This window comes from Podarcis erhardii (genome assembly GCF_964252035.2).
Source record: "Podarcis erhardii genome assembly, chromosome: 2".
Lineage (NCBI taxonomy): Eukaryota > Metazoa > Chordata > Lepidosauria > Squamata > Lacertidae > Podarcis > Podarcis erhardii.
This window is the reverse complement of record NC_138498.1, coordinates 125,276,788-125,298,812: the sequence shown is the minus strand read 5'-3', so window position 1 is coordinate 125,298,812 and position 22,025 is coordinate 125,276,788. Positions and strand designations below refer to the sequence as shown.

At 51.1% G+C, this 22,025-nt stretch overlaps 2 protein-coding genes across 4 annotated transcripts in view; one reads left to right on the top strand and one right to left on the bottom strand.

The window, feature by feature from the left end:
- LOC309334737 (HLA class II histocompatibility antigen, DR alpha chain-like) overlaps positions 1-1,805 on the bottom strand; it is a 36,250-nt gene extending 34,445 nt beyond the window's left edge. For all 3 annotated transcript variants that reach the window (XR_014153237.1, XR_014153238.1, XM_081849350.1), the window contains exons 1-2: positions 1,589-1,805; positions 168-425 (exon numbers count right to left, since the gene is read on the bottom strand). Coding sequence is in view for 1 of the 3 variants with exons in the window: in XM_081849350.1 (XP_081705476.1) it covers positions 168-425; positions 1,589-1,700 (370 nt within the window). In the remaining 2 variants the exon portion in view is untranslated. The remainder of the gene's footprint in view (positions 1-167; positions 426-1,588) is intronic.
- A 922-nt stretch (positions 1,806-2,727) lies between these two features.
- Positions 2,728-11,842, top strand: LOC309334730 (H-2 class II histocompatibility antigen, E-S beta chain-like). Its single transcript, XM_081849344.1, is given in 7 exon segments — positions 2,728-2,817; positions 2,820-2,985; positions 5,345-5,614; positions 7,738-8,019; positions 8,160-8,270; positions 9,393-9,416; positions 9,962-11,842. Coding segments are annotated over 7 exon segments (942 nt in total). The 5' UTR covers positions 2,728-2,742; the 3' UTR covers positions 9,976-11,842.
- Positions 11,843-22,025: the final 10,183 nt, after the last annotated feature.

Below are 22,025 nucleotides of genomic sequence, written 5' to 3'. Positions count from 1 at the left end.
TCCCTTCCCTTTTAACCTGTCTCAGTCAGCCAAGGACTGGCTCCCTGGAGCAGAGTTCCCTCTGGGGAGGCAGAAAGGGGTCCTGAAGGGTCTTCCGGGTCAGAAGCCAAGAGACCACCCCCTGCCTGCCCCCCAGCTCTCTCCCCTGTCCCCCTCGCGTGTCCTACCGTTCAGGGCACGTGTGCGGTTGCTTCGCTTCATGAGCACCTCCATGTTGTTCTTCATGACGGCGATGTTGGCCAGGGCACCCTGCACCTCGAAGCTGGTGAAGCGCTGGAAGTCTGGCAGCCTCCAGACGTTCTGCTTCTTCTCCCAGTCCACGTGCAGGATCTCCTCGTTGTCAAACTCCAGCAGGAACTCCCCGGACTTCTTCTCCGAAGGGAAGCTCTCCTGGAAGAAGTCCAGCTCCACCAGGGTGTCCTCCACTGCAGGGGTGGGATGGAGAGGAGGAGGCTTTAGGACCCCGCAGCAGGATGAGGGAGAACATGCCCCATTGCTAGGAATGGGGCCACCACCAGGAAGGCTCTCTAAGAAGACCGGGGGGGGGGGCCTACATCTGCTCCCAAACACAGAAATATGTCAGTTTAAAATCCCCTCATTTCCAAGCCCCAAAGGGTTGTCCTGGGTGCACTTGAATGTGGGTGACTGGAGTTGGAATAACCATTTAAGAGAATAATCCATGTCTCCATGTGCCTAGATCTCCACTTTGTTCCCAAAGTGAAACCAGTAATAAATGCATTTCCTCCCTCAACCGTGGATCATCCACAGTAACCTCTTGAGTTGCCTCATGCCACGAATTAAAATTTGGGCATGCTTTTAAAAGAGATATATCTGTTGGACACACAGACGGAGCCATTGGCCACGCGCCTCTTTCCTTTCCTAAAGCGACTTCCTTCTGGAGTTCACTCACTCACTCAGACTAAATCGCGTCTTCTCGGGAGTGAAGTCCCTTTGCTTCCGCTTGTTTTCCTTGTTTTGAAGGGGCAGCCGAAGAGAGAAGGTTTTGCTCCGAGTTTTTTTAGAGTCCGCCAGAGTTTCTGGCCCCTTTTGTGCCAGAAGAGAGACCACTCTGTCTTCGGGGGCTATGGGGTGGGGTGGGGGGCTGAATTCTTTTGGGGGCGATCACTGGGGGCTTCCGGACCAGGCAGGTCTCTGTGGCAGCCGAGCCCACAGAGAGGAATAATAATTCTTGTTTTATTTCCCTTTTCCTCCTTGTAACAGGAAAGGCACAGATTCCGATCTTTTAAGGTAGGTGGGGGGGATGCTGTTTTCGCCCCGTTTTCCCCTTCCTTTTTTAAAAACAAAACCTAGACCACCTTATTTGAGGGACCAAATCCTCCTAGTCCGTGATCCCCCCATTCCACTCACCTCCCAGCACTCTTTCGTGGGGGGGGGGGCGTCCAATTTCCTCCCTCCCCCCAATCCCTCCGTGTTCCCGGGTGCAGCTTCTGCACCTGTCGGGGGAGGGGGCTTCTCCTCCCTGTAGCCCAAGAGACCCACAAGCAACGCCCAGGGGCGCAATCTTTCTCCCCAATTCCCCCTAGCCCCCTTCCCCAGGCATCTGCCCCTCCCTCTGCGCCCCCCTGACCTTTCAGGGCTCCGGCCCCCCTTGGCGGGGCTAGGAGGAGGATCGCCCAGAGGCAGCAAAGAGCTCTTCCTCCTCCTCCTCTTCCTCCTCTTCTTCCTCCTCTGGGCTCCATCTCTGCAGCTCTTCCTGGGCCGAGGCGGGCGAGGGGCGACTCAAGCCCAAGTGTCCCTTGCCCCTTCCTCCGGGATGCTCGTCCTCCAAGTGAATGTGGGGCGGAGGCGGCCAGGGGGCGGCTTTGGCGGAGCAGAAAAGTCCCTGCCAGCTCGGCCAATGAAAAAGCGCCCTGGCGATGACCAGCCTGTCTCCAGGTAAACCATCCCCAGGCAGGAGCCTCAGCCGGAGACGGAGCGAAAAGGGCAGCAGGAAAAGGGCAGCGAATATGGGGGGGGGGGCAGTGGCGTAGCGTGGGGGGTGCAGGGGGGGCCGGGCGCAACATCTGGGGGTTAGGGTTAGGGGGCGCAAATCCACGGGTTAGGGGACGCAAATCCACGGGTTAGGGGACGCAAATCCACGGGTTAGGGGGCGCAAATTACTTGCCTTGCCCCTGGTGCTGACAACCCACGCTACGCCACTGGGGTGGGGGGCTGGATCTCCCCAAGAGGGGAGGGGTCTCCACCAGGGAAGGGGCTGCGGGGGCTCCTCTCTGCCTCCCCCCTGGGTGTTTCTTAATGGGGATCCTCAGACACCAGGGATGTTTCTTGCAAAGGGGAGCTGGGGGGCTTTTATTGGGGGGAGGGGTCTCCTTACTGGGGGGCTGCCAGGGATGCAGGCTGGGGGGCCAAGAGGGGGAGCCCCCTCCCTCAGCAGAGAGTTCTTCCCCCCTTGAAACTTCCTTCCTCTTTCCGGATGCAAGAAGGAAGGAAGGTTTAGCGGCTTAAACGCAGCAGAAGAAAAGCGCATCTCTCTGTTTTGCAGCCTGAGGCTGAAATTTCCCTTTTTGCTGCCAGAGGAAAGTTTTGGATGGAACTGACAGATTCTTGTTAAGCTTTATAACCCCCCCAAAGTTTTTCTGGGGAAGATCTTGATTCACACGCGACGCAACAACAATGGAGACATCAGAAGCAGCTGAGAAGGCGAAGAGGAACTTGCAGATCGAGCGAGAGCCGAGAGAGCCCTGATAATGCTCTTTCCAGGAGTTCCCTGCCTGGCGACCGATGACGCTGCCTCGGCTCGGAGGCGGATTGGACGCTCGCGGGGCGGAGATGTGGAGTGGGCGGGGCTTGGGCACTAGTTTCCCCCGGGGCTGAGCGGAGAAAGTCCCATTTGGGAGTCTTCGGGGGGCGAAGAAGAGAGAAGCATGGGGGGCTCCGGCGCTGCGCCTTTGGCCTTGGGGGGGCTCCTGCTGGGGATGCTGGTGGTCTCCGCTTCGGAGGGGCTGGGCGTGGAGGCGCCTCCAGGTGAGCAAAGAGTCTGCAATGGGGGGAGAAGGAAGAGGAAACTCCGCTTAGCGGGACCCCCATCGGTGGGGCTCCTTTGAAGATCCCTCCTGGATGGTCTTCCACGTTAAGGGGTGATATGATAGCCATGTTCAAATATATAAAAGGATGTCACATAGAGGAGGGAGAAAGGTTGTTTTCTGCTGCTCCAGAGAAGTGGACACGGAGCAATGGATCCAAACTACAAGAAAGAAGATTCCACCTAAAGAACTTCCTGACAGTAAGAGCTGTTTGACAGTGGAATTTGCTGCCAAGGAGTGTGGTGGAGTCTCCTTCTTGGGAGGTCTTTAAGCAGAGGCTTGACAACCATATGTCAGGAGTGCTCTGATGGTGTTTCCTGCTTGGCAGGGGGTTGGACTCGATGGCCCTTGTGGTCTCTTCCAACTCTATGATTCTATGATCTTAGCAGGGAGTCCGTAAGTGACTGTGGAGGCCAATTCTGGATCCCCATGTCCTTCCTCGGTGGGGACATTGGTTTCCTGGTGGGAGTTGATCCCTTGCGTCCTGAGTTCGAGTGTCTTCAAAGCCCATGACGCCTTTGGTAAAGGCTGTTCTCCAATTGGAGCGCTCGCAGGCCAGTTTTTTCGCAGTTGTCAGTGTTTACACTACATTTTGTTAGTCAAAACAAAACAAATTCCTTCCAGTAGCACCTTAAAGACCAACTAAGTCAGTTCTTGGTATGAGCTTTCGTGTGCATGCACACTTCTTCAGATACCAAGAAGTGTGCATGCACACGAAAGCTCATACCAAGAACTGACTTAGTTGGTCTTTAAGGTGCTACTGGAAGGAATTTGTTTTGTTTTGACTATGGCAGACCAACACGGCTACCTATCTGTAACTGGTACATTTTGTTAGATTTGCCTTGAGAGAGAGTCTTTAAACCTCTTTTGCTGACCACCAGCATTAAGCTTTCCGCTTTTAAGTTAGGACTAGAGTAGTTAATCAGGCATCGGAACAACAGCAAAGTAGATGTTGAAGAATCCTTGCTTCCCCACGGGGGATCTTTGCTTCTTCCAGGACACGGGGGGGGGGGGGCAAAGGGGCAGGAGGGAAGGGGAAACACTCCCCCCACTGAAAAAGAGCAGCTCAGGCTTCTTGGACCGGGAAGGAGAGAGCATTTATTTATTGAAATTAATTATCTCCCTCCTTTCAGGATTAAAATCCTACCCCAGCAACTTACAAATAGCATTCAACTGAATTTTAATAAAACCACAATATTAACATATTAAATAGTCTTCCTGCAGGACAACTGATGGCAGGCAGCCCTAGGGGACTTTTTTTACAGGGTGGGGCAGGGAGCGCAGCTCAATCTGGCCCTGAGCGCTTCTTCACCTGTCTCTCAAAATCATCCTCACCATTCTTAGTGCACTTATCTCCCATCATTTCCTAGTACCTCGGGTTAAGAACTTTGCTTCAGGATGAGAACAGAAATCGTGCTCTGGTGGCGTAGTGGCAGCAGGAGGCCGCATTAGCTAAAGTGGTGCTTCAGGTTAAGAACAGTTTCAGGTTAAGTACGGACCTCCAGAAGGAATTAAGTACTTAAGCTGAGGTACCACTGTATTAACTCTATAAAGGACTCCACATAATGCATAAATATCCCTTTCTTCTGCTCCTAACACAGGCATGGGCGTAGCCAGGACTTTTGGTAGGAGGGGGAACCTCGATTTGCTATGTATTTTTATTGATGTTTATTGATTTGGGGGGGGGGGACTGCTCCTCCCTGCCTGCCCATGACACCGGCAGCAAAACTGGGGCAAAGGGGACCCTGAGCTCCCCCCCCCTCGTGGAAGGTTCCCTCTCCCAGTCTCCAGCCCCCCTGCCTTGGGGTCCTCTGGGTGCTCCTGCGTAGAGAGGCGTCGCTTCCTCCCATCTGGCAGGGAAAGCGAAAGTGAAAGCGGGTCTCCGGCAGCGGGAGGGGGGTCTCGTGGGGGGGGGGAGTTGCAGTGAAGCCCCCTTCAGAGCAGAGAAGCGTCTCCCACCCTCCTCAGTGTCTCCCCCTTTTCCTGGTCTCTCTCCCACCCCCAACATTTCCTCTGGTAGGTTGTGGCTCCCCCTCCACAACGGCCTTTGGCTGCCGCTCTCTCCCTTTCCTTTGGGAGGGGGTGAAAGGGGGCGGGGTCTCCCCGCCATGGGATCACGTGACACGAGAGAGAGAGAGAGAGAGAGAGAGAGAGAGAGAGAGAGGGAGAAAGAAAACACATCCCTCTCCTGCCAGGCAGGGGCAACTATCGGCTATGGTGGGAGCTGCGCCCTTAAGGCAACCGGGAACCGGAAGTCTCTGTCCGTCCCCAATTTCTTTCTTCCCCCTCCCCCCCTACAGAGCATTTCCTGTTCCAGTCGAAGGGCGAGTGCCACTTCTCCAACGGGACGCAGAGGATCCGCTACCTAGATAGATACTTCTTCGACCGGCAGGAGCTCCTCTACTTCGACAGCGACCGAGGGAAGTTCGTGGCTGTGGCTGAACTGGGGGAGCCCGAAGTCAAGAGATGGAACCAGGACAAGGACTTCCTGCGGGGTGTGATGGCCGCCGTGGATCGCTTCTGCCGGCACAACTACGGGGTCCTCGATCCCTTCGCCCAGTCCCGGCGCGGTGAGTCCGGAATCGGGGGGGGGGGCGTCATGGGAAACGGGGGGTGGGGGTGGGGTGGACCCGGGACTTTCCCCCCTCGACGCCCCTGTCGCTGCTGCCCCCCCCGGGCCCCCTCCCCTCCCGCTTTCCAGAGAGATAAAGGGGCCTCTCCTGACGCCCCACTCCAGAGGCAGAGTTTCTGTGTATCCCTGGAAGCAACATAACCCATTTCGTGCATTTCAATGTGGAGGATGTCTGCCTTACTTTATTTATTTATTTATTTATTTATTTATTATTAATTAAATTCGCATCCCGCCCTATACCTGTAGGTATTGCAATACGAAATTGCAGTATTTACAATAATACTAATACTAACAATAATAATAAAAATAAAAACAACAACAAACAACAATAACAACAACAATAATAGAAGTAATGATTATTATTATTTATTATTATTATTATTATTATTATTATTATTATTATTATTAATACCCAATCCATCTGGCTGGGTTTCCCCAGGAACTCTGGACGGCTCCCAACAGAATTAAAAGCACAATAGAACATCAAACATTAAAAACTTCCCTAAACTTTATTTACTGCCTGTGCTGTCCATGGTCCTCCCTCTTCTCATTCCACCCCCACAACAACCCTGTGAGGGAGGCCAGGCTGAGGGGAGGGGCTGGCCAGGGACACCCAGGAGACTCAAGGCCCAGGGGGGATTTGAACCCGGGACACAGTCCAACACTGGACTACATTAGAGTGGGGGGCTGCAAGGGGGGCATAGGCAGCCTTTCAGGGGGAGGAGAGAGAGTGCATTTGAAACAGAAAACACAGAGCAAATAACATTTGTTGGCTTTCAAGAAGCTCTGTGAAATTACTGTTAGAAATATTGTTTAAAAAATATGATGTGATTAAGAGTATTTGAGTGCAATATAATATTGGGAAATGTGAGATGAGGATAAAAAATAGACGGAAAATTATCAGACAAGCTAAGGGAAGTTCTGGAAAAAGGGTTTAAGTTAAAAATGGATGTATAGTTTTGTAAAAATGTTTTTTTTTTATGGAAAATCTAATAAAAAATATTTATTTTTTTTAAAAGAAACAGAAAGCACAAACATTTTTAAATTACAAAATGATGTCGTTTGGACATCACTCATTTATTAATTGTGACACATTAGCACGTCGTTTCCTGCACACCTGACACGGATTCAGGTAGGGCTGCCATATGTCCAGGTTTTCCTGGGAATTCGGGTGTTTAAATTGGGGGGGGGGTTAGAAATTGACCCCACAATCTCAAAACTACATACATTCAGGATTAAATAATAATTATTATAAACATGGTCCATTTCCCTCCCACCCACTCATTACTATTTTCAGCTAACAGGCTCCCCTCCAGCTCCGCTCCCCCCCCCCATTCTCCAGGGATCATCCCTAAATCAAAAGGATTCTGTGCAGTGAATTCTGAAGATCATCCTGTTTGCTAGGAAAAAAAGAAGGACAAACTCCTGAGATTCCCAGGAAAGTGTCCTACGAAGGGGAGGGGCATCCCAAGGACCCCCAGGGAGGAGCAGTTCCCTGTTTGTGGAATTCCCAGCCTGACCCCTGGGGAAACTAGGCTGGCTTTGGGTAGATTGGGGGGGGGTCAGAGATCTCACTGGTGGGAGTGGGAAGTTGGGGGCTGAGAGCGTAGGACCGACTGACTGTCCCGGGGGGGGGGGGGGGGCTCAAACTAGGCTTTCTGTCACCCGGGCAAAGACCCAGTTTTGTCACACAAACACCATGTGTATTTGCATACATGCACAAAACTTGATACATTTGTTCATAAAGGACACAAAAAGGGCTGGAGAAGAGAGTGTCTCTCCAAATAGTAAAATTGTCTGTGTGTGTATCTGGCTTTCATTCACCCTTAAGTAGAGTAAAGGAAGCCCCCCCCCCCGCAAGCTGGAATCCTCAAAAGCTTTGGTGAACTTTTCCCAAAAAAAGCGCAACAACTTTCGCCAATCCAATGGGTAGATCACTGCCAGTTTATTTATAGTGGGAATAGATCGGAGTCTCTAGGAAGTTGGACGTTCCTGCTCTAGGTCCCTCCCTGCCTAAATCTCTGACCTTCCTCCCACATCTCCCTTGCCTCCCTCCCACAGTCCAGCCCAAGGTGAAGATCACCCCCACAGACAACGTTGAATCTTCACCCCACAACACTCTGCTGATTTGCACCGTCAACCGCTTCTTCCCTGCGGGGATCGAGATCAAGTGGTTCAGGAACGGGAAGGAGGAGCCCAAAGTGTGGACCACGGACCTCATCCGGAACGGGGACTGGACCTTCCATATTGAGGTGATGCTGGAGACAAAGCCAGAACGTGGAGACGTCTACACCTGCCAGGTGGAGCACGCCAGCTTTGAAGGCCCCGTCACGGTGAAATGGGGTAGGACGCCTTGCCAGCCCTGACCCATCTCCTGCCCAAGGAAGTGGGGGGCATTCCTGGGGGGCTGGATGGGTTGCTCCCCCTTCAGGGGGCTGATCCCAGGCCTGCCTTTCCTCACTCAGGGCTTTTTCTTCCTTCAGAGCCACAGTCGGACTCTGCCAGGAGCAAGATGTGGACGGGGATTGTGGGGATTGTGCTGGGGCTGGTCTTTGGGGCCACTGGACTCGCCCTTTACCTGAAGAACAAGAAAGGTGAGGGTGGGGTGCCAGGGGGAGAGGGAGGGTTGGGTGTGGGGCTGGACTGGGCTCCAAGCTCCCCTCCTCTTCTTAGGCAGCGGGTCTGGAGAAGGTTCTGTTCCTTCTCCACTCCTAGGAGGTCCCTCTTGGTGTCTCAAATGGAGCCTCAGCTCTTATGGAGATGGTCTGAGGTTTAAACCTGTAGATTAAGACCTAAACCTCCCATTCAACATATGAGGGAGAAATTCAAAACCATCTCTGGCTCTGAAGCCTTTTAGCAGAGTAAGGACACAGATGTTTTGCAGCTTCCTGGTCCCAGCACTAGTAATTAGGAATTAAATTTGGGATTGAATGACCTCCTCCTCTTCATCCCACATTGCAGAGAATGAACCATACATCTACAGATAAATGGAAAGAAATGTTTGCTTACATTTGATTGCAGGCAACATACACAGCATAAAATAGTATGCCAACTAATACTGCTAAGTTGCATTAAAATAAAAATTGGTAGTCTTAGCTAAGATGGTAGAAAGAGAGTTGAGCTTTGGAGAGGAAGGAAGTATTAAAGAGTATGTTCCTATTGTTCTCTTCCTGCCCTGTGCAAACAAGAGGATATGACCTGACAGAATGCTGTCTAGGATTTTTACAGGAGATTCTGTGTGCCTTAACCCTTGCTTGTCTAGCAAATAGGAAATTTTATTTTATGAATAGAGTATCATTTTATCACATAAACGGCTCCAGGGCTAGAATTACCTGCAGGATCTCCCTTGGGTCTTTTTGCTGTTTGTGTCTCTGAAATAAATCCCAGAATCAAAACTGGCCAATTCAGAGCCCCAAAGGAGGCAGCCTAAAGAATATGGGAGGGTGGGGGGGTGGGGGCATTGGGTAATGGGGAAGAGATTAGTTGGCAAGATGTTCTCCAGGGCCCTTTCTGTATTGGGAAGGAAATATTTATTTCCTACAAAGACTCTTCTTTCACCCCTCATACTCCTTAGGACAGAATGAGAAGGGGAAAGTTCCTAGCTGTGCCTGGAGTGTGTCATCTTGATCTTGGGGGGGGGGCATGTTCCCAGAGAAGCTATTTCAGGGGACATCTGGTGCTGACTGAATCTTTCTATTCTTTTTTCTCTCTCCCAGGACAAGCTGTTCCTCAGCCTGCAGGTAACTTTCCTCTCTGCTCTTCCATTTTCCTCCTCCTCCCTCCCCAACCCCCTTCTCCTGGCTGCTTGCTGTGCCCCCCCCCCCATGGCTTCCTTGTAGAACAGAGGGGAGGGGCTTCCTATGGATAAATCCATCCCCTGATGTACACACTCCAATATCAGGTCCTGGAAGGGGGTCTCCAGGGGAATGTCCCACCTGGGAGACAGTCAAGCAGAGACCATGAAGAAAGCAGGGCTGGCATTTGGCCACATTTGGTCCAGGGTCCGTGGTTCCCCATTTCTGATCTTGACAGATCTCCTTGGTCTCTTCTGAAGCTCCTCTTCTCCACTGCCGAAGCCAGCCAAGTCTCCCTCCCGCTGCCTCCTTCCCTCCTCAGAGCCCTCCCCTGCCAGGCCCATAACTGGTGGTGATGGGAATTGTAGTTCACAATCTCTGATGGCCGCTCTATGGAGTGTCCCCCCAATCTTGCCAGGGATTCTTCTGCCCCTTTCTCCCTGTTCCTCACCCCACAGTGATGGGCTTGTCTCTCTCTTCTCTGCCTGCAGGACTCATCAGTTAGACTTCGCTGCTCCATCAGGATCCGGGGATGTGGAGAAGCTCTGTTCTTCCTGCCAGTTGCCCTCTGTCCATGCTCAGAGGTGGAAACCTGCTTGGAAGGTGGATGGAAGGAGTCACAGATCAAGAACGACAGTGTCCACCCCTCCCCCACCTCTGTTGCTTGCTTGTCCTTTGGGGAAAGCTTCTTTTTGTGTTTCCCTTTCCGCTTGTTGATTGCAAGTTATGGCAACCTGATTCCTTCTTTGCACCTCTCTGCTAGAGAATTTGTGCCTTGAATCTCCCTGGAGGAGCCTGAGCTGTCCCTGAAAACAACCATGAATCTCGTCAGACTGCCAGGACTGGTCCTTCAAGCCCTGATGGGGAGCCTCACAACTGAATTGGGGAGGTTTCCCATGTGGCCTCCCACACCTCTCCATGTGGCCCCTGGGACTCTCCCCAGCCCTGCGTTGCCCCTTCCCTCAGACTCTTTGCCTGGCTGGGATTTGTCCTTCTACTCTGATCATGTTTCTTGCTTGCCTTGATGGAGGATGGAGAGGGGAGGGTGAGCTTGTGCAGAGATTGGTCTCCTGTGAAAACTTCACACTGGCCTTTGATGCTCTGTTCCTGCCCACCATTGGTGTGTGGCCCCCAGAAGGTTCCCCAGAAGAGAATGTGGCCCTTGGGCTGGAGAAGGTTCCCCACACCCACTTCCTTTGTTGCTCTTCTTGCTGTGGACTAAGATGGCTCCTCCTCCCAGCTGCCCCTTGGGTGACCTGGGAACCCAGGGTCATTGGAAACTGCCTTGGACCGAGTCCACTAGGTCTGGTCCCATATGCCCACACTGACTGGCAGTGGCTCAACTGATGTTTCAGAGGGCGAGTCTTTCTAGCCCTTCTTGAATGTTCCGGGGACTGAACCTTCTACACTCCAAGCAGCTGCCCTTCCGTGTACGATACTTAAAGTGCAGTCAAACCAGCAATTCATGCTTTCCTGGAAAGGCACATGATAGGATCTGGAGCTCACAGAATTTCCCCATAAGTTTTCCTCCTCGTAAGCTTTGACTCACTTTCAGCAAGCCCCTTCTCGGAAGGACCCGCCTTCTGGAGAAAATAGGAGTCAAAGACCCGTTTCCTCTTGTTGCAAATTAGTCCCAACAACTTCCTCTTGATCAAAGCGGGCATTGATACACTCCACCCCAATCTTTGAGTGGTGTGAAGTTCCAGGGGTCCAGAAAATGAGGTGCAGCGAAAACTCTGGTGTCTTTAGGTTATATGGTTTATTGATACATATATATACATCCTGAATCTATGATGGGCTCACAGCATCAAAACCCTAAGAGGTTCCTGGCCAAAGCAGCTTTGGACTCAGCCATGTTCCGAGACTCTCCTTCCAGCTGGCTGCTGGCAGATTGAACCCTCCCCCCCCCCCAATCAGGCCACAGCAACTGAAATCCTCAAAACTCTTGTCCCTGCTCACTAATTTGGACCCCAGGGTGGGGCTCCACCCACTTTCTCCATGGCTCATTCTTAGCAGCCATTATCAGTATTCCAGCTTTTGAATCCCTGCTAGATCTGGAGATACAGAGACCTTGATTCAACCCATTACTGGTTCCAGGAATTCAGGGGTGCCGCCCCCCCCAATATAACAATAAATTAAATGTGCACACCCCTATTATTCCTCCTCAATCTCTCTTTCCCCCCCTCCCTCGCAACATGAGTCCATTTCCAGGGACAGCCCATCTCTTCCTTTTGCCCTGATGCTTTTGTCTCCACTGAGCTGGTGATTTCTTAATTGCTCTGTAAAGATTCAGCTATTTTGTGGTGATAACGATGTTAAGCCTTGGGATTATTTGCTCTGAGCTGCACCAATAAAGATTGTCCTCAACCTCCCTCTGTTGTCTTTGAACTGTTTCCTTCAATTAAAGGTCAATATTCACAGAGTGCTTCACTTGTCCATCCTGGAGGGGGGGAATCTGCCCATTTCCACACAACTTCACCTGTGAAAAGGTGGTTTTTGTTGGTTTCTGTGTGTTGCCACTGTGCAGTGCTCTTGGAGTCACAGGACTCTGTTTCCATTCCAGAGATTCCAGGCTGTTTCTGCCCTGCCTTCAGGGCTCAAGAAGAACATCCTCGCCCTCGCCCTCACCCACACCAAACCACCAACAGCCAGAGTTGCAACAAAGACTGACAGTTCATCCCCCGCCCCATAAGAAGAATCTACCTCCCATTTTTGCAGAGTGCTTTGCTCAGTTATTCGCATTGCACCATACTGATAAAGCTCTCGGGTATTCGACACATCACTGTCTGTCAGAGATGTGGCTGAACTGAACGCCTGGGAAGAGTCTGACTCTGGAGATGAAGGAATGCCAGTACAGAGGGAGCCAGAGTCTGGAGGCAAGGGAATGCAACCACAGACAGAACAGGAATGGGTTAGTTCGCCCCCCCCCCCATCAAGAGTTCCCAGAGTTAGATAGAGCAGCAGACCTGGAAAGCTCACAGGCAGAGGGAGGGGAGGAGATAGATGACATTGAGGGGGTTGCTATGCAACTAGGAGGGAGACAGCATTTAGAAGGATCTTCGTTTCATAACGGGGAGTGGGGAGTTCACCCACCTTCTCCCCCAACCAGAAGAGCTAAAAGGGTTAAAATGCAACAGAAGTACAAGAGAGGAAGGACTGGACATTGGCACCCTTCGTGCTGCAGGGCAGAGACTCAGAGTGATCAACTTGTAGCCAAGAGTGGTAGGGGTCAAAGGCACGCTCTGGATGTGAATTGTAAATAAACGTATCATAAAACTGCAAGAGACTCATCAATTCTTATCAGGGCTTGCTTGCCTGCTTGAGATCGTTACACTGTCTATGTTTCTCAATACCATATTATTCCATGTATAGTCTGCTCACCCCACCATTCCTGTCTGAAAGGGAAGATCTTTTCCCCCCTGCATAATGTTGCAAGGAGCACCTGTACAATCCAAATTCTGCTTCTTACTTACATGTTTCCCTGTTTCCAAAAAGAATTAATACAATTCAAATTTTGGATATGTGCTTCCTGTGCTTTTTATTCCCCTTTCAGCTCTGAATAGGTTATAGAATTCCGCAGCATCAAGGCAAACAGGTCAGGGAAAATGCAGCTTTGCCAATCTTGGAAGGTTCAGAGCTAAGCAGATGTTTCTAGGCCATTCCCATATAAATACACAACAAAGCAGTGAGTTTGGGGCCACTTTGAATGGCAGGAGGGCCATTCAAACAGGTGCCAGAAAGCAAAGTAGGCTTCCCTGGCATCAAATGACTTGTGTATCATGAGGATAATTCTTCACAGGGGTTGGGTTCTAGGTCTGCTGTTCTTCGACATTTTCTTTATATTTCAGAAAGACAAGCGACTTAAAATGGGAAGGGATTGCACAGCAACCAAACCAAAAAGGCTTTGCTAAAGTGGTAAAAGGTAAAGGACCCCTGGATAGTTAAGTCCAGTCAAAGGTGACTATGGGGTTGTGGCGCTCATCTCACTTTCAGGCTGAGGGAGCCAGTGTTTGTCCACAGACAGCTTCCAGGGTCATGTGGCCAGCAGGACTAAACCGCTTCTGGTGCAACAGAACACCATGATGGAAACCAGAGTGCATAGAAACGCCTTTTACCTTCCCGCCACTGCAGTACCTATACAGTGCTACCTCGGGTTAAGTACTTAATTCGTTCCGGAGGTCCGTTCTTAACCTGAAACTGTTCTTAACCTCAAGCACCACTTTAGCTAATGGGGCCTCCTGCTGCTGCCGTGCTGCCGGAGCACGATTTCTGATCTCATCCTGAAGCAAAGTTCTTAACCCGAGGTACTATTTCTGGGTTTGCGGAGTGTGTAACCTGAAGCGTATGTAACCTGAATCGTCTGTAACCCGAGGTACCACTGTATATCTACTTGCACTGGTGTGCTTTCGAACTGCTAGGTTGGCAGGAGCTGGGATAGAGCAACGGGAGCTCACTCCATTGTACGGATTCGAACTGCTGACCTTCCGATCGGGAAGTCCAAGACTAGAGGCTCAGGGGTTTAGACCACAGTGCCACCCGTGTCCCTTGCTAAAATGATATAATGGTATAAAGTGGTACAGTGAGACCCATAATGGGCATTAAGGAAGGGGGAGAGATAAGCAGCCCAAATCTCTGAGTTTGGGGTGGGGGAGCAGCAAATGCAAAATGTCAGGAGGTGAATCCAGGGAGCTTCTGGTGAGAAGACAGAATCTATTGCACCAAAAGGGCTAGCATCCCTCTGGATCTCAAACAGGTGGGATCTAAATGGGCAGGAGTAACTTAATACAACAAGACAGGAGAACCAAGGGGAACTTTCAGCAACGTATAATGGGGATGAGGAAGGGAGTGTTATTAGGGCAGGGCTTTGGGGCGGGATAGGGACACAAGTGGTGCTGTGGTCTAAACCACTGAGCCTAGGGCTTGCCGATCAGAAGGTCGGGGGTTCGAATCCCAGCGACGGGGTGAGCTCCCATTGCTCGGTGCCAGCTCCTGCCAACCTAGCAGTTCGAAAGCATGCCAAAAAAGTGCAAGTAGATAAATAGGTACTGCTCCAGCGGGAAGGTAAATGGCGTTTCCGTGCGTTGCTTAGTCATGCTGGCCACATGACCCGGAAGCTGTCTGTGGACAAATGCCACCTCTCTCAGCCTATAGAGTGAGCTGAGCGCTCAACCCCAGAGTTATATGCAACTGGACCTAAGGGTCAGGGGTACCTTTACCTTGGGGCAGGATGAGCAAGGGGCACCCCTGAAGACTGCAGGGCTGGCTTGCCACATTTGGAAGTAAGCGAAATAGCACCACATTCCCATTTGAAGGAGCAGAGACCGATAGGGGCATGAAGCCAGTGAGCGAGAAGGGGCCCTTGCGCCGTGATCCTTGGGAAGAGCATGGCAAAATCTCCCTGTTCCCATCTGTGGAAAGGCTGGATGGAGGACACCTGAGATTCGACAGAAGGTGCTCAGCAGCAGAAAGGTTAATCCCCCAAAGTCAGAAGTTTGACAAGGACTGATCCAGAAAAACAGAGTTGAGGGAAATCTCTCTCTCTCTGCCTTCTTTGCACCCGCTCTCACAGCAGTCTGGGCTGTTCAGCGAGGATGGTGACAAGTGTTGCGTTTTTGCAAAAGTGACACCTTCCCTACCTAGCAACTGATGACCAGGCAGCCTCGGAGCCTGTGATTGGCAGGGATCAAAGCTCAGCTGCAGGGAAAGACAACTCAAGGCTCGCCCAGGGCAGGTCTGGAAATCCCCAGCACGGGGTTCAGCATGAGCAAGGGGGGGGGGGGAGAGAGAGGGGAGGCAGAAAGCAAGCAAGGCGTAGCGAGCAGCAACAGCAACAACAAGAGCAGCAACAGACTTCCTTGGCCACTTGCCCAACCGAGAGTTTTGGCTTCAGTAGGAAAAAACAAACTTCGCATGCACACACGCATTTTGGAATGTGCTGAGCTGTATAACCAGAGCGGATTAATTTACCAGGACGCCATTATCCTTATTCTCCCTTCTTATTTCAGTAATTGAATCAGGTCCAGCAAGCCTTGGCGCCATTTCCAGGGGGTCCTGGGGTCCCACAAAATTCTTGCTGTGGGTGTCCAATTCCACCCCCCACTCCTGCTGCCCACACACTCACGGCAGCTGGTTGAGAGCTCTAACAACCACAGCAGACCACAGCAACTGCGTAAATTAAATTAGGCCTTCTGTTGCTTTCATATAATTAATTATAGGTTCACACAGTTTTGCAGTTGGGTCAGATGCCTTATTTATTTCTGTGGTATATAAAAAAGAAGAAAAAATATATGCAGTTTAGCTTCCTGTATTGGAGCCTCAGCTTCAGGATCTGTCCTTCCAGTGAGCACTCAGGGCCAGTGGCGTAGCGTGGGGGGTGCCAGGGGTGCCGGCCGCACGGGGCGCAACATTTGGGGGGGCGCGAGTCCAGAGGGAAGGGACAAGTTCCTTCCTCCGCCGGGCTCCCCACCGCCACCGCCAGCCTTGCGCCCTAGCGGGCGCGCGCCCCCCCCGCCGCCGCCACCGCCGCTGCGGCTGTGCTCCACTCACTGCTCGCAGGAGGAGCAGCCACTGCAGCAGCGCCGACGCCACCACCAACGCCTGGCCGGGCACGGGCAGCCTCCGCACCCCACCGCCGCCGCCATCCCCTCGGCCCAGCCACAGGCGGCGGCTGCTTCTGCCGACTGGGAGGGAGGAGAGCTCCGAGGGGCCCTGCTCTCCCCAAAACCCTCCGAGAGGAAGCCGGCGGGCGGGCGAGGGTCTCCCGGGGGAAGGGGGCGCCACTGGCTCCGGCTCTCAGCACAAGCCTCAGCCGCGGGGGGGGGGGGTCGGGCGAGGACGGAGCGCGGCTGGAAGCCCCCGGACCAGGCCGAGGGGAGGAGAGGCGCTCGCCAAGCCCGGATCTGGAGCGCCTCGGAGCGTGGGCTCCACCTACAGCCCAAGGAGAGGAGGGGGCGGGGAGGCGCCCAAGGGGAGGGGGCTTCGCCTGCCTCGGCCCGCGGGGGCTCCGCAAATAATAAATTTAATAAATTCCTGCTGAGCCTTAAGGGGGGGGTCCTTGGCTCCTTCGCTCGCCCCCAGCCCCAGTGGCGTAGCGTGGGGGTGCAGGGGGGCGGCCGCAACATCTGGGGGGGGCGCGCTCGCACTCGAGTGCTAAAATCCAGGGGTTAGGGGGCGCAAATTACTTGCCTTGCCCCGGGTGCTGACAACCCACGCTACGCCACTGCTCAGGGCTGATTTCCTTCAGAATGGAGAGGTTTGATCTTCTTGCAGTCCATGGGACTCTCAAGAGTCTCCTCCAGCACCAGAATTCAAAAGCATCAATTCTTCGGCGATCACCCTTTATTGACACATATTTTCGTGTATTTACTCCTTTCCACATACATTCCTATTCCACAGTGTGTGTCATGACTCATTTTCCCACCCCAGGATCTTTAAAGGGTGACGTATAAATGGAATGGATGAATGAATGAATGAATAAAATTTCTATTCTTTTTCACATTTATATTACATTTCTACCCCTCCTTACCCCATGGCTGTCTGAGACAATAAACGCCTCTGAAGAATACCATTTCCTGGGAGTTTCAAGTGGGGAGAGTTGATGCTGCTGTTCCACTCAGCTCCTCCTGCTAACAGGTGTCTTCCAAATTGGGGTACCTGAACAGCCATTGTGAAAATAGACTATGCTGGACTTTGAGGGGGGTGGGGAGTCCCCCTTTGGCCTGATCCAGGTTTAGGGCTCTCCATATATGTGCTTATGTGCCTCCTTCAGACCACATCCAGAGACCTCGGAGGGAAATGGAGATTCTGAGTGTGTCTCCCCAGCCACTCTGGGCAGCTTCCAACAAAGATTAAAAATACATTTAAAATGTCACACATTAAAAACTTCCCTGAACAGGGCTGCCTTCAGATGTCTTCTAAATGTCAGTTGTTTATCTCTTAAACACAGAATGACAATATCTTGCTCAACCTTTGATCATGTCGATCGTGCTATAGCAGGCTTCCTCAGCCTTGGCCTTCCAGATGTTTTGGGACTACAACTCCCATGATCCCTAGCTAGCAGGACCAGTGGTCAGGGATGATGGGAATTGTAGTCTCAAAACATATGGAGGGCCGAGGTGGAGGAAGCCTGTGCTATAGCTATCCTTACATCAGGCAATGCACAGCATGGGTGTGGGGAGGGGGAGGCGGGGGAGTTTTTTGTTTTTTTGTTTAATCCCCGTGGCCAGACTCCCTCTGAACCTTCGGGTGGAAGTGAAAGTTCCCTCAGCCAGTGTGGTGTAGTGCTTAAGAGCGGCAGTCTTGTAATCTGGGGAACCGGGTTTGCGTCTCCGCTCCTCCACATGCAGCTGCTGGGTGACCTTGGGCCAGTCACACTTCTCTGAAGTCTCTCAGCCCCACTCACCTCACAGAGTGTTTGTTGTGGGGGAGGAAGGGAAAGGAGAATGTTAGCCACTTTGAGACTCCTTAAAGGGAGTGAAAGGCGGGATATCAAATCCAAACTCTTCTCTTCTTCTTCTAAACAAACAACCTCCATTTTAACTCTTTGCAGAATTTCTTTTGCTTCCGCTCTCAGCTACCTACCACCCCGTTCCAGGAAGAGCCCTGCTTTTTCTCTCTTGCTGCAAAACAACGGCAAAACTTTGGCACAGGTTCGGAGGGAAACCCACATTTTGGGGCTTGTAGTCAGTAATGCTCCCCCTCTTGCCTCCCAGAAGCATTATTGCCAAATCCACTCTCAGGGTGACCAGCGGGCTCTGCCTGAGCACGGCAAGATCTGAGGACTCAGGCGAAGGCTGGCTGTTCATCGTTTCTGAAGGGGAGGGAAAGCCTCACGTCTGGGCTGCATATTGGTTTCTGTCCTTAAGCCCAAAGGCGTAAGCATACTCTGCATGTGCTCAGAGGCACTGCCCTGTCCAGCCATTCCAAAGGTGGGAAAGCAGGTGCTGTACCTACAGGACCGCCTCTCCTGGTATGCCCCGCAGAGGACTTTAAGGTCCACAAATGACAACATTTTGGAGGTCCAAGTCACAAGGTGGTTAGGTTGGTCTCAACTAGGGCCAGGGCCTTTTCAGTACTGGCCCCGACTTGGTGGAATGCTCTGTCACAAGCCCTGTGGGACTTGACATCTTTCCACAGGGCCTGCAAGTCAGAGCTGTTCCACCTGGCCTTTGGTTTGGACTTGGTCTGACCCTTACATTTCCCTCCTCTTATGGTTTTGACTTTGAAAATGAGGCTGCATTTTAAATTGCATTTTAACCTTTATTTTAAATTGTTTTTTTTTTCTTTTTCTTTTTTTCTTATTATGTTTTTACTGAAATTTTATTGGTGTTAGCTGCCCTGAGCCCGGCTTCGGCCAGGGAGGGCAGAGTATAAATAAAATTTATTATTATTATTATTATTATTATTATTATTAACTCCCCAAGGGTTTGACTTCACCTGCAAAGGTGCCCTCCTCCGTTGTCTCCCGAGACAGACATCAACCACAAGGTTTTGATAATAGGAAGAAACTGGAAATCAGGTCTGGGAAATTTTTAAAAAGGGTCCTCTTGAACTAAAATTCCTGCACTTCGGAGCAATGGAGTCCCCGCAGCCTGGGCTGAAAACCAGTTTTGTTTTTCAGCCATGCCAAGCCAGAATAAAAAGCAGGACGATGTTTTCGTTGAGGTGCCAGAAGAGACTGGGAGGGAGGCGATGGTTCCTCTTTAGCAGGAGAGGTCAACTCCCCCTCTCTCCTCACACACATCCCGGGTGCTGAGACCCTTCTCAATCTGTGCTTTGGGCCAATTGTCACATACCCCAGTTTCCTACTGAGTCTGCTTGAGTTTCCAAACTGAATTCCCACTCAACTCCCCTGGCATTCACAGGGATGGATGAGGAGGCAGAGACCTGAAATGGGAGAACAGTGCAGCTGCTGCGTCACATTTTTAATGCCCCCCCCATGTGAAGGAGAAGAAAAAAGTGTCCTGGCAACAGATTGGCATGCATTTCTCCCTGAAGTGCAAGATTTCTCACTGCAGGGAGTGCCAATGTAATTTTGGTGGAAATGCAGACCCTGCCTGAGGCTGGGAAGGAGGACTCTTGTTGGGTAAACAGAGGGAGGGGTGTGTGGGTGCAAAGGGGGGGGGGCTCTGGACAGGAGACTCTCTTAAACTCCTATCTTGGCAAGAGGAGAAACTTCTCCTCCTTCCCCTCCCCCCTCCCCCCTCCACTGGTCACAGTCCCTGACAACAGAAGCAGGACCTCTAGGCGCAGAGTTTGTGTCCCCCCCACCCCCTCCTTCCTTCAGCCCCCGCTGGCAGCTGAGGGGACGCTTCCCCATGCATCAAGCACAGCTCAGCATTCAGGGAAATGAAAGAGGGAAGCTGGCCACGATCCAGGAAGCTGAGGTCAACTCTGAGCGCAGCAAAACCTCCTCACAGAGGAGCCATTTCTGCTTCCCGCTGGGAAGGGCCCCCACCCCACCCCAACCCAAGCAGAAAGGATTAGCACAAAGGATTGCAGGTGCAGAACATCTGCTTGGCATTCAGAAGGTCCCAGGTTCATTCCCGGATGGCAGTTCCAGGTGGAGGAACCCCTGAAGGTCCAGCACCGAGGGCCTTCTGGCAGTTCCCTCCCTGCGAGAAGTGAGGTTACAGGGAACCAGACAGAGGGCCTTCTCGGTGGTGGCGCCCGACCTGTGGAATGCCCTCCCACCTGATGTCAAGGAAATAAGCAGCTATTGCCAGAGTGGTGCATGCTCTAGTTATCTCCCGCTTGGACTACTGCAATGCGCTCTACATGGGGCTACCTTTGAAGGTGAGCCGAAAACTGCAAATCCAGAATGCGGCAGCTAGACTGGTGACTGGGAGTGGCTGCCAGGACCATATAACACCGGTCCTGAGAGATCTGCATTGGCTCCCAGTATGTTTCAGAGCACAATTCATAGTGTTGGTGCTGACCTTAAAAGCCCTAAACAGCCTTGGCTCTGAAGACCTGAAGGAGCGTCTCCACCTCCATCGTTCAGCACGGACACTGAGGTCCAGCTCCGAGGGCCTTCTGGTGATGTAGCGCCCTGCTTGTGGTTAACGCTTAGCTGGAATGAAATATTCAACGCAGCAATAGAGAAATTAAAATAATAATTTATTTGTCAGACAAATAAATGAGAGGCACAGTGGTATATGGTTACCAAGCTCTGGCCTGGTCTCCTGCCATTCTGGCCAGCACTTATATTTCCTTAATCCAGCCCCCTTGCTCCTCCTGTGGCTGCCTCTGTCCAATCAGCCTGGTTGAAATTCCTATTGGCTGTTTGCTAGAACCAATCACAAAAGATACACCCATATCCTTCTGTCCTTTTATGGGACACAAAGAGCTATATATTCTTCCATCTATAAATGACAAATAAGTAGTAATATATCTTACATGTGTCTCAACAAGGAATCTTAATTACCAGCTCACCTCTTGCCCTCCTTGCCCTATTGCCTTCCAAAACAAATGGTTAATCTTAACTTTTTATCTTCAAGGATCTTGAGTTCACATCAACATTGAAAGATCTCCTTCATTTGAAGGTTTCTAAACAAAAAGGCCTGACAACTATATATCAGGAGTGCTCGATGGCGTCTCCTGTCTGGCAGGAGGCTGGGCTCATTTGCCCCTCTGGTCTCCTATTGCAATATGACTCTATAAAATAAGAATCTAGCATTTCTTAAATCCTTTGCATAATTACATTTAAGCTAATATATTTCATACATTATCATAGGTAGCCTTTTAAAAGGAAAAGAAATCTTAAAAGGATCTCAGTTTAAGAAACAAACAACTTTAGAAAAAGACTTCCAAAAATCCTCTCTCCCCCTCTGCCAGCCAGATGCTCTTTCACTGCTCTTGACCTTTCAACCTTAGGAAAATATGGCTCAAGTTTAATGTGAGGCACATGGTGTTATTTTACTATTTACCCATTCTTAATTATGTTTTCTCAGCCTTTTTTATCTTCTGTAACATGCAAGGTCAGTGTCCTCGGACTCAGCCTGTAATTTCCTTTTTTACGACTTTGAGAATTGTTTTCTGCTATAAATCAGGGGGCCCCCCTTGTCTAGGAGGAAAAGCATCTTGCCAAGGTTTTTTAGTCTTCTGCCTGGCATGAAACATTTGAAAATTTTTAAGCTCATTTTAAAATACAAGCCTTGATCAAACATATAGAAGCTTTGATAAAAAATGCAGGCTTATGATTAGATGCCTCAGTGATTCCCTCCCTGCGAGAAGCCAAGTTACAGGGAACCAGGCAGAGGGCCTTCTTGGTAGTGGCGCCCGCCCTGTGGAACACTGTCCCAGAAGATGTCAAGGAAATAAACAAGTATCTGACATTTAGAAGGCATCTGAATGTAGCCCTGTTTAGGGAAATTTTTAATGTTTGATGTTTTATCATGTTTTTAATATTATGTTGGGAGCTGCCCAGAGTGGCTGGGGAAACCCAGCCAGATGGGCGGGCTAAAAATAATAAATTATTATTATTATTATTATTATTATTATTAACCCTGGAGAGTCACTGCCAGTCAGTGCAGACATCACTGACTTGGCTGGACC